The sequence below is a fragment of the Cyprinodon variegatus genome, unplaced genomic scaffold (genome assembly GCF_000732505.1).
Source record: "Cyprinodon variegatus isolate N-32 unplaced genomic scaffold, C_variegatus-1.0 Scaffold849, whole genome shotgun sequence".
Lineage (NCBI taxonomy): Eukaryota > Metazoa > Chordata > Actinopteri > Cyprinodontiformes > Cyprinodontidae > Cyprinodon > Cyprinodon variegatus.
Genome location: NW_015151302.1, coordinates 90,386 through 102,761, shown reverse-complemented (window position 1 = coordinate 102,761; position 12,376 = coordinate 90,386). Strand labels below are relative to the sequence as shown.

Below are 12,376 nucleotides of genomic sequence, written 5' to 3'. Positions count from 1 at the left end.
AGCGTAGCCGGGTGTAGCAGAAAAAAATCAGTTGTTGTGGAGAATTGTGTGGGTATGGCGATTGTATGGGACCACTTTGCATTTAGAGTGACCTACGATGACGGCGGAAAGAAACTTGTGGATAAAAGTGCAACAGTGTGCAAACATTGTGCAACACGTTTTGTTTATGCTAACAGCAACATGACCAACATGTCATGCTAACCCCAAGATCCCACATACTCCGTCAGCGCTCCGCCCTGCTACACTCCAGACTGCCTGGGCAAAGCAAAGCCTACATCCTCAGCGGTGGCTCCCGTCCGCTCCGCTCTGAGTTCCTTGGAGATCGTAGAGGGAATGCGCAAGATGATTAGATTCAAAGCAGCAAAACATGCGGAAATGATCCAGGGTTTCCGCGGATCATTACAAATAATTACAGTGTATTAATTTGTTTGGATTTTTTCATAAATTTCATAAATTTTTATTTTTTCATTAATTTTTTTTCAATTTTTATAAAAACATTTATTTTTCGGTGTAACAATAAACATATACCGAACCGAAAACCGTGTCCACGAAACCGTTTACCAAACCTATTTTGTGAACCGTTCTACCCCTAATATATATATATATATATATATATATATATATGACACACATTAACTGATTAAAAGAGTAAATGTTCAGATTTGCATGAATATTAAAAGACATAATTTGAATATTATAATAGTTTTGGAAGAAGTTTAAACCAACTTATAATGACAAAAACCCTTTAGTTAAACACAACATAAATTTACCGTTCACTATATGACAAAAAAGTGACAATGACAAAATATAAATAAAAGTTAACATTGAAATTGATAAAAATACTAAATATCTTTCATCTCTTTTGTAAATAGCATTAAAACTAATTTTCCTATACAGATCATAATAATCTTTATGAAAGAGCAATCCTTAAAAATAATGAATTTGTAAGAGATTATTGTGATACTATCTTTGACTTGTCTTGCATGTGATTAAAATAAGATAACAACGGCGGTCTGAACTGTGGTCTGACCCAAGATGGCCGCCCCAGACACTCGTCGGCCTCTCTGCAGACAGCGTCAATGTAAACACCTATATGCAACACTTCAATCAAAAACAACAACGAAACATTATAAAACATTACTGGGCGAATCAAAACTGTCTGGCATTGAACGAAGGAAACCTGTCTTTATGTAAAAAATACAGAAAGATTAGACAGTATCATCAATGAAAACACAGCACGAGGCGGACAGTTAAGCTAGCTATTACAGATGCTACTGTCTTGAAACTCTTGAATGGTTCAGAGATTAACTCAATATATCAAAGCTGGGCTAACAAGCGGAAAGAAAAAGTAAATCAAATACATTAATTTAGTTCTTACCGGGATGAAAATCCACACTGTTGATGTCCTATAATGGAGTTTGTAGAAATATGAATGTGTGCCGTAGTCCTGGTGTTGCAGAAAAATCCCTACTGCGGTTGGAGCGAACGAAGCTCCCGATTGGTGCAAGAAGTTTGATTCGCAGAGTTACGTGAAGAACGCTCTGATTGGACGGAGTGGGAGGGACGGTCGAGGAATCCGAGAAGCTGATTGGTCCGTATTTGGACCACGTTTATCCCGAGGTTCCTCTGTTTATAAAGCAACAGCTGCATTAGCAAAGGTTGTTCTAAAATCAGAAATGCATTTATAGCATTTACAAAAGTACAGAAAAGTTTAAAATATTGTCGAGAGGAGGCCAGAATGTTATGATGGACCAACTCTGACATAATAAAAAATAAATAAATAAACTGTTTCTCAGTAAATGCATGGGCATACAATTAAATTGGTAAGAAATAAATCACAGAAGTGCAGAAGTAAAATTTTACAATTAGAAATGAATATGTAAGTAAGTTTAATTCGCACATCTATTATTCATATTTACAATAATAACCTAGTGTTTTTAATGTCATTATAATTTTCATTTTTATTATTTGATTACTTGCTTTTTATTTTTATTTTCTATCTTTCTATTCTTTTTTCTATCTTGTGTTTGCATTTCTGCTTCACTAGGCAATGAGAAAGGGTGGTCTTATTGTATGGTTATATAATAGAATCTACATGGTAGCAGGCCAGCCACAGTCACAAAGTGGCTACTTAGCAGGAGGTTACAAATAGCTGAGCTGAGGCATTTAGCAGCTTTATTAAAAACACCACCGGGCACTGCGTCTCCTCTTTTTTAATGTCTGCCAGGCTTTTACTGCTTGTGGGGCTTTTTATTTCAAGTCTTTTTTTTTTTTTTTACTGTTAAGTACATGCTCACCAATTAACAGTAAAAACCAGTGACCCTGTGCTACTGGCAGCCAAGCATGCCCAAACCATCACACTGCCTCCCCTGTGTTTGACAGATGATGTGGTGTGCCATGGCTCATACTTTCCCTTCCCTTTGCTCTGGTAGAGATTGATCTTTCTCTCTTCTCATGTTTTTAAAATAATTTTCTTTCAGTTTCTTCCAATTTTTTCAGCAAGATCCCATCTAGCCCATTTACGTTTGAGGTGTACCAGTGGGTTATACTGAACCCCCTGTATTTACTTTTATTAAGTTCTCTCTATATGGTAGATTTGGTAAGCTTGCTTCCTGGATGGTGGTGTCATTCTCTTGGATAGCTGTTCTGAAGAGGTTTCTCTTTATTGTGGAGATCATTTATCACTGCTTTCTTCCATGTGGGTGCAGTTTTATTGCATTGTGTTCACTGGTGCCTTTCTTTCTGAAGATGTACAAAAACTAGTTTTTGCCTCTCCTAGTGATGTATTCATTTCTGGGATGTTTTTTATTTTCTGTTTTCACAGATAACTCCTTGGAGGTTGAGCACCTGGTGCTTAGAGCTTCTGAGGCAGTAGCCCAGTGGAGGTGGACTGGGCTAGAATCAGATGGGACCATGGCGGCAGAGTGGATAGCACCCATGGTACATGGTATGTTCATCTTTCATTTTGTTTATCTATGGTATGTATCCTACAAATATAAGCTATGATGGCTATAAGTGTGTATGTTTTTTGTTCTTGTTTTCTTTTCTTTTTTTTTTTACTAAATAATTGTCTTTTTTTGGATTTTTACTTTTCTTGTTCATTATTCTTACTTAAAATTAAATGACAGCATTCTCATTGGTCATTCAGTTACATCAGTGTTTCCCAATAAATTTTTTGTAACTTTATGCTTTCCATCTCAAATAAAAAAAAACCAACTTAAATATGTTGCCTGAAAGTTAGTAAGAAATCAAATACAAAACAAAATCATATTATAAAACCTGTATTTATAAAACTGGAGCCCGTCTGAGTAAGTACACTTGATAAATTGAGAACAACATTTATAGTCAGACTGACTTAATTAGTTTTAATCTGTTTTAATCCAGTGACCCGAGCTGCTTTGATGAGCCCAATAGTGTGAAAAGAGCTGATACCAGACTGTTCTCTACATCCATTCTGTTCCTCTGCTTGGTTTCGATGTGTGTCAAAACTGAAGATGAGCTCAAACATATAACAAAAACTTACTTTTTGGTTGACAAAAGTTTTTTTTTCAATTGGATCCTCACAAAACAAAAGAGATCCATAACTCTAAGAAATAAAATATTTTTGTACCCTTTGCAATGAACTCGTAAACCACTAGGAGTACGCGTACCCCCGGTTGGGAAACACTGAGTCACATAATATCTCTTACAGTAATAGCTTTCCATCATGTAAATATAGAAATTTTCCTTAGAAAGCCAAAATATCACTGAGGTTTATGGATGACTTTGATTGTCTACATTTATTAATCCTCCCAAATTTTCTTTAGTAGCTAGTAGCTAGGGTTGCCACCCGTCCCTTAAATTATTTGACTGTTATACCTTGCATCCCATATTCAACCAATGAGGGTCATGATTTTCCTGTATTTTCATAGATGCACTATACACATACAGTATATGTCAATTTCACATCAACACTAAATAAAAAATATTAACTAAATAAATCATAGGAACTAATAAAACCAGCTAAATTGTCCTGATGGGTCCTTAGCAGGACCTGCTCAGCTCCACATCAGCTACTGTCACTTAGAGACGGACCCCCCTCACCTACAGTCCCTTTCACCCATGCTCACACACAATACTCCACCAGTTCCTCAGAAGGAAACGCATTCAAAAATACAGATGTAAATGAAGAAGCAAATCCCTAGCTGAACAGTGTCGGCGGGGATGAGGACAAGGAAGATTATAAAATATTTCCAGCATATTTAAGCAGCTATTTAAAGAGTAACATCTAAGATTAAAAATATTTCAGCAAACAAACATTGTTAAAGTAAGTACATTTTTCTTTTCTTTTTTTTTTTCTTTTTTCCTAGTTTTAAAAAGTTTTTTAGGATCTCTTTGTGCATTTTATTTCTTATTATAAGGACCCAGTATTCAGATTAAATATTGGAAAGTTATCAGAGAAGTTTGATTTTGTGGGGAATGCAGATCAGTTTGCTGCTGTTTGGAAGCTCTTATAGTAAAGTTTTATGAGCATTTAGCACTGGCAAAATTTAATATTTATATATGTTTAAATGGTTTTTAATTACACACAACACAAACTGATCACCTTTAGGTACTAGTCTAGTGTCATGTGCTAGATAATACATTAGATATATATAACTGTGCAATTACTGTCATGTGCATTGGGCACTTAATTATAATTCACTCACTGTTTGCTATATTACTTTATATGCAGCAATTTTTTGCATTATTATTTTCATTTATCAAAGGTGGCTACCCTAGTAGTGTCAAAAACAGAAGCTAAAAGCTATCATTTGAATTCGTACAGAGAGACACACAGGAGATTTTACATATATGACACCTATAACGTCTGACCTGAGAGTTTGGATTTTAAATTTAATTAAAATCATGACAATAACTATCCACAGTCAAACTTTTATGACTGTTAAAAGTAATCTTGGCTACAACTTTAGTTCTTCAGGTTTTCTGAGAGGCTTTTTGATGTCTCATTTGATCTTGATCACTAAGTCCAGCAGCACACTGCAAAAACAATCTAAAAATAACTAAACATTTCTTAGATTAAGTTTATTTACCCTTAATTTGAGTAAATAAATACAACGATCTTTACTTTTTAAATAAGATAATTAGATAATATGCACTTGAAATCCGACTATGCCATTGTTTGTTCTAATTTTAAATGTAAATTGTGTTGTTCCATTGGCAAAGTGTCTCACTTACCTCCTCGATTCAAGAATGAATGCACTTTTTTATTGAAAATAATTACCTATTTAGATTTAAATTTTTTGCATTGCAAATTTACTATTGCGAGTGGGAACTCTGGATGTGGTTTTAAAGATGTTTCCTCCCGGGATCCCTGAACGTATCATGGTGGGCTCTGGATATTTAACATTCTATCCTGGAGAGTGGCCGGTTGTTGCGCAAGCGCAGCCCATTGAATGTGCATGAATTGGGAGTGAGGAGAGGACAAGAGCTCTGGGAGTACGGGGGCTGAGGTTAGCTCAGATCCGATCAGAACCAAGCAGACAGACATGGATGGACAGAACTGCAACAATATCTGTTCTCGGACACATCAACCAGCTGTAAATTTGAAGAAGAAGAAGAAAAAAGAAATTCCTGACAGAGTGACTTTGAAGAAGGAGATTGGACTGCTGAGTGCCTGTACCATCATCATAGGTGAGAGAGGAAAATATTCTGTGTGGGTTCAGTTCTACCTCTATTGAAAAGCTTCACCCTCGCTTTAGTGAGGTTTGATGCTTTTTAACGGGCCGTAGAGCTGACAGCTGCTTTAAATAGGCTCAGTTTCTAGGTGGATTAGTTCCAAACCATTTAACAGGCTAATCAGTGTCTATGATTGTTAAAAGAAACTTTATTGTCCCATGTTGTTGTGGCTTTAGATCAAATTTCATGGGCCTGGTCTGACATAGCAGAGCTATTTAAATAGAAACCCCAAGAGTTTAAACACATAAACATTTTGAAATGTGGAGATAGGTTGGAAAGAGGGCCTGTGGTAATCCATCAGGGTTTTTATTTAATCACACACAGTTTGAACATGTCAAGATACCCCCCATTTACTTACACACAGAAGTTAAGTCTCAATGTTATTCTGTTTTCATTTAATTTGTCCTGATATTGACTGGTGTTGTTTGCTGTGAAAACTGTGTTTTTAAACACATTCAGCAGCTTATTTTTACATTTAAATGAGAAACCTGCTGCAAGATCCTGTTATTATGACAGCACAGTTTTAGGTGTGTACATGCAGGTCCAGCATTTCTCCAACCATTACCCAGTAGTTACACAAATTCAGACTGAAACAGAAACAATGCTCTGGCAACAAAGGGCTGGCAGCAATTGGCTTAGATGAGGACCACCTGTCAGCACCGGCAACCTTTGGTAGGTGGAAGAACATGAAGGAGACCTTCTCCCAGACCATAACATCACCCCCCCAGAACGGCCATCTTCTGAGCCAGCTTCAGTAGGAACATAGATGCTATTGCATGTACCTAGATCTGTTTCTTTTCTTTTTAGGCTCTAGTGGCTTTTATTTCTGTTATGCATGAAAGTAGGCAGACAGGAAATAGGGTAAGAGAGAGGGTAAAGACATGTTGCGAAGGTCACCAGGCCAGGACTCCTGTGATAGCCATGCCGAGGACCTTAGCCACCATATATGGGTCGTGCAGGAGGATCTGGCTTTCAATCCCACAAGTGATGGCTCCAATGGTGCAGAGTCTCCAAGGTCCAAACTAAATAAAAGTTGGCTAAATTAACTTAAAAACTTAATTTTATTCTATTTTTGCCACATTCTGCAGCAAGACTGTAGTGAATATTTGGAAATCAGATTATTCCAACAGTAAACAATTTTCTAAATAGTTAGCTAAAGAAGGCTATATTTGTTTAAAAACCTTGCTATATTAAGGCATCTATGGATATTTTTATCTATCTTTGTGTCTATTATTAACTGCCCCCATTGGATCAGTTACTAGGCATAATATAATAGAGTAGGTAATCAAAATCTAACAATTGAACATTAAAAAGACGAAAATAAGCAGTCAATATAGCTTCTTTTCACTTGGTGTACCTAACTATCCTTGAAAATCTTTCTAAATACACAATAACCTTCAAGTGAAGAAGTTTAAACCGAAGAACAACTTCTCTATGGGAGATATTGTTCTGGACTGACATCTGGGTTAACATCCAGGGGCGTAACTATCATCTCAGATGTAAGGGGGGGGCACATTTTTCAAAGTGATTTATCAGTCTTGCATTGAATTTCACGTTTCATGTGAAATACCTGTGAAAATCTTTTGCTAATTGCTGCCTGGTTTCTCCCTGCAATAGATATTCTCAGGAAGTTATAATCTGACCTTACCTGTAAAGAATCTCCATCATTCTCCTTCCTGCTGGCCCTTGGTCCATCTCCTCCCTGACTCTGCCCTTTCTTTCATTACAGTAAACAATAAAAAATGTTAAAAGCAAAATTTAAAATAGCATAAGGACTAAAAATCACAGTTAAATTAAATATTAAAATAACTATAAATGGTTTCTCAGCTACTTTTATTCTTTATTAGCCTGTGCAGACCTTACATGGTGGACTCTGCTGCAGGCCTCTGGTCCATTTCCTCCCTGATTCTACTAATTATGGCAATAAAATAAAAAAATGTGGAAAGCAACATTTTGAGGTAGAATTAGGAAGAGAACCAGTAAAAAGTGCTGTGGCCTTTAACTTTAAAGTCACCTAAACATAAGGCACATTAGGAGGGTGGAGAACTTCACAGTCCAGAAGGGCAGTTGGACAATGTGTAAATTGATGGTCACTGTCTGTCAGACCAGTTTGTTCCTGACATGTGCACCGATATGGCAAAAACCAACCAATAGCATTCAGCATTTCCAGGAACCTTAAAGCTCTTGGAACATTTTTGGGGAATCTTTTCTCTTTGTCGCTGTAAGTCTCTCTGGGTTTGGCCTAATGATATCTTAGTCTGACCTAAAAAACCCAACAGTGACTGAGAAAGCAACCAGATTTTTCAGATTTTTGTAGTAGACCACAAGCAAACTTTAATGATTTCCAGTGTTTAAAAATATATAGACCAACCATAATTAAAAATAATATTTGTTTGGATGTTTAGGAAGTAACTCTAACAAACAAGGTACAGGTGCCGTTAAAACAGACTGCTGTGTCAGGAATCAGGAATCTACTGCCTCCTACTACCCATCATGTTTCTGGAAAAAGTGCTGGTTTCTTCACATCCTGCACCAGCCATGCCCCCTGCCATTAGTACTCATGGGTCCTACCCATTTTCTCCCTACTTAAACAGCCTGCCAACCAATCACTATTTGATTAATCTGGCAAGATTTAATTAAATATCGTCACCACAAGCTCATCCAGGATGAATTTGTCCTCCAAGTCAAAGACTTGATGGAATCAACTGGTTTTCCTTAGAATATTCTTTTAGCAATTTGACTGATCTGATTTAATTGTCTCCGTAAAGTGCTTTGAGATACCATATTGTGTATTCGCACTATATAAATAAATTGAATTGAAATAAGTGTGGGTCTTTACAGCAGAGATATAATCTTTCTCACCTATTTGGAAATTTGGGATTGTCGGGCCTTTTGCTTCATCTTCATATGGTGTTAGTCTCAATTTAGTTGCATTCTTTTTTATTTAGTACCTGTTCACAACACTCTCCAGTGTCTTTTGTAGTAACAGTGGAGAGAGAAAAAATTCTCTTAAAGCAGAAGACAGCTTCAAAAGACCAAGGCCTTCTGCAGAGGAGACAGAATAGAAACACAAAAGGAACAAAGAGTTATTGATCCAGGGATACTTTCTATCGAACAGAAGTTATTGACAAGAGAATAGAAACAAAGCTAGACAGATGAGCTCTTTGCCACTTTTCAGGTCAAGAGAATAAAAGAGAGCACATACAGTCAGCCACAGTGAAAGCTTAGCTATTAGCTATATTTAGGAGAGAAAGACTAAACACTGAAAAACAGACCTATCATCTATAATGGAAATTGTTTACAGCAGTTGGTCAGCCACAGGGACGAAAACTTGAGGTCTGCTCCACATAAGCCTGAAAACTGAAAGTTCTGCCTCTCATTCTGTTTTAGACAGTCTAGGAGGCACCATTGAACCTGCTGTGTGTGAGCAAGGTGCTGCTTTGGCAACGTGGAACAAGCAGACCTTTGTTAAGCCTTAAATATAGAGTTAAAAAGGGATTTAAAAGCTCCTAATAAGAGCAGAGGTAAAAACTTGAATAAACTCTCAGAGTGCACAGAAAAGTGCTCAGGGGTTGTACAAATTCAGGCTACGGCACCACCAGGAGTGCAGCAGAAGGCAGCCAAGTGGCACACACAACAGACATGAATTAGACACTCTGGTCTGGAGAGGTGGGAAGTGATTAAAGCAGTATTCGAACAAAGACCAAAGGCTGACTGCATGCCAGTGGCTCTTTTCATAACTCTATGGTTAACAGGCTCCGAATGAATGATGTGAAATTTCAATCAATTCCAACAAATATACAAAAATATACAACTATACAAAAAGGCTGCATGGCACTGTGAGAGAAGATGGAGTTTGTTAAATGGCTGCAACTCACATTCTGCTCGGCCACCTCAAAAATGTCCTTCCTGTTACCATTTAAAGAGAAACAATCAGGTAGAGAGTGAGAACAAAAGCATGAAGTGTAGGCACAACAGATTTCCTTACTTTTTTACTATATATGCGTAAACGATTTAAATATTTGGAAACATTATATATTGTTGTTATATTTCAAACTAAAGCATAAATGCAAGTCAATTAGTATCATTAATGGTGGTAGGAATTATTTATACTTTTTTAGTCATAAATCTAATGACTGGACAGAATGTGGAGACCCGATAATTAAGTTAACACAAATAGTAAGAGTACAAAATGTTTTTTTTTTTTAAGTAAATTACTGTTGCAGGAATAGGAACTCACTGGAACTGGAATCCCTTCTCAGAAACTAGCTGATCCTAATCCTGACAGTGCCAGACAGGGCTAAGGAGTCATACGGTGTTCAAATCCATTGAATGCATCCTCAGAAGGATCCGGTCTATCTAGACTTAAACTAAATGCCTCAGTTAACAGTTTAACTTCAAATGTCAAAGGCAGCTCTAAACAAATTGGTTTTTAACTTTGACTTCAAAGATCTCAGGCTTTCTGCTCTTTTATAGTCTTCTGGGTGTTTGTTCCAGATAAGTGGAGCATAGGAACTAAATGCTGCTTCTCCATGTCTGGTTCTAGTCCTGGGTATACAGAGTAATGTAATATAAATGTAAATCCCTTTATTGTCCCTCAATGGGGAAATTCACTCTCTGCATTTAACCCACCCCCTTAGGGAACAGTGGGCTGCCACTGGGCGGTGCCCAGGGAGCAATCGGGGGTTAAGGGTTTTGCTCAGGAACGCAGAGTGGAGGCTGTGCTAATCGAACCGGGTACTTGCAACCTTCTCAGAGCACAGGCAGACTGCTCTAACCACTAGGCCAACACTCCCAGTTAGAGTAGGCTTGAACTAGAAGACCTGACAACAAATCTGTCATGTATTGAGGTGCTGATCCATTCAGTAATTTACAGACTAACAGAAGGATTTTAAAGTCTATTCTCTGAGCTACAGGGAGCCAAGGTAAGGAATTCATAACTGGGCAGAAAAGCAGCATTTTGGATCAACCACAGCTGTCTGATGGACTTTTTAGGCAAAACTATAAAGACACCATTGCAGTAATTTATTCTGCTAAAAATAAATGCATTAATGAGTCCTTTGGGATCCTGCCTGGACATCAGTCCATTAATCATGGAGATGTTCTAAAGGTGGTAAAAGAAAAAAAAAGGTAACCGCCTTTATGTACCTCTAAAGGTTCAGGTCAGAGTCCATCATGATTTTGGCCATAATCTGTGGTTTCTAGCTGTAGTAGCTGAAGTTGCGTGTTAACTCTGGATCTCTTCTCCTTTGGTCTAATTATTATTTCACTTTTGTATTTATTCAGTTGGAGAAAATTATGGAGAAAATGTGCAATCGTTGTACAATTATGCCAACCACCCCCTAATTAAACAACTTTGTGTTTGGCACTATGGCATATTTCTTAACAAATAAGTGTTTTTCAAAATATATTTTATATTAAGAACTTTAACAATTCAATGAATTATACTTTGTAGTAATAAAACATCTTAAAATGCAAAGCAATTGTGCAGAAACTCCCACATCAATGACATGTGCCATTCAACCGTCAGCTGTGTTACAATAACAGTAAGAGTGAATGAGGCCGACATGACCATAACGGGAGAGAGAGTGGAATAGAGGATGTCTTAAAGGGGTCAGGCACTCCTCTCAATCACAATTACAATGAATCCAAACATTACAGTGCTTTTTATAGGGCAAAGTTGTTTTTAAAAAGTAAAATTCCCCCAAAAACTAAGCTTCTAAAAACTGAGCCTGACACCTGCTGTTACTATAAAAAAAAAAACTATGAAACCTGCTCAAACTTAATAAGATTCCTGAAAAGGTGCTCAGATGAGGGTTCGTTATTGTCCACTTCTTGTTCTTTGAGCCCATGTCAGGACTGATGCCCATGCCTCTGTTAATGCATAAATATATTTTCAGTTTTAAATAGACTTACATTTTTCCGGCACGATTTATCAAGCTGTTCACCTGTAGCTTTCCCCATATCAATCCCTAATAGACTTGTAAGGCAAACTTGTTGGTTCTTAGTAATAAGCTCAGAACGTAGGACCCAGAATTCAGGTGAGAAAGACAGTGGAATACTTACTTATTTATTGTTTATTTAAAACACAAGAGCGGTCTGTGGATCTGTGGTATAAGCAGCTAGAGCGTCTATGACTGAAGCTCTGTTTGAGAGAAACACAGGTTGGTTAGTGCGATAATCTGATGGAGGATAAATATGTATATGGGATTCACTAACTTGGTTTAACAATTCAGTTCTGTGTCCAAAGAACGGGGATGTTCCAGCCGGTTGACTGAACAGAAGCAGTGGCCGCTGCCAGAGAGTTCCACATGTGGAAGGAGATTGGAGACAGGCAGTGAAACTAATAAGACAAGGGCAGGCAGGATCAAAGGTGCAAAAGCAAAAATGGATCAGGTTCAGACACTAAAGTCAGTTAGAAAACTCTCTTAACGAAAGGCTCAAGTATAGGCTGGCACTGTTGGCGGGAAACAGGGAGCATAAATAGGAAACTGGAACAGGTGGATCTGATGAGGAGCAGGGCAGAGCTAGACAGGTGAAGGAGATGAGCAATAGAGCCAGCTATCAGCAACAAAATCATGAAAATCTTCCTCTAATAAAAGCTCACAATATATCTTCTGATCAACCAATATTACTTCCCATATGCTATTGAAATCAT

The 12,376-nt window shown here is 37.4% G+C and overlaps 2 protein-coding genes across 2 annotated transcripts in view; one reads left to right on the top strand and one right to left on the bottom strand.

The window, feature by feature from the left end:
- Positions 1-1,485, bottom strand: part of LOC107099223 — a 9,353-nt gene extending 7,868 nt beyond the window's left edge. Inside the window, exon 1 of the mRNA XM_015397273.1 lies at positions 1,379-1,485. The gene's annotated coding sequence lies outside the window, so the exon portion shown is untranslated. The remainder of the gene's footprint in view (positions 1-1,378) is intronic.
- A 1,428-nt stretch (positions 1,486-2,913) lies between these two features.
- The window catches only part of slc7a10 (solute carrier family 7 (neutral amino acid transporter light chain, asc system), member 10), a 29,100-nt gene continuing 19,637 nt past the window's right edge, over positions 2,914-12,376 (top strand). Inside the window, 3 exon segments of the mRNA XM_015397272.1 lie at positions 2,914-2,940; positions 5,458-5,508; positions 5,511-5,673. Of these exon segments, the coding sequence (XP_015252758.1) occupies positions 2,914-2,940; positions 5,458-5,508; positions 5,511-5,673 (241 nt within the window).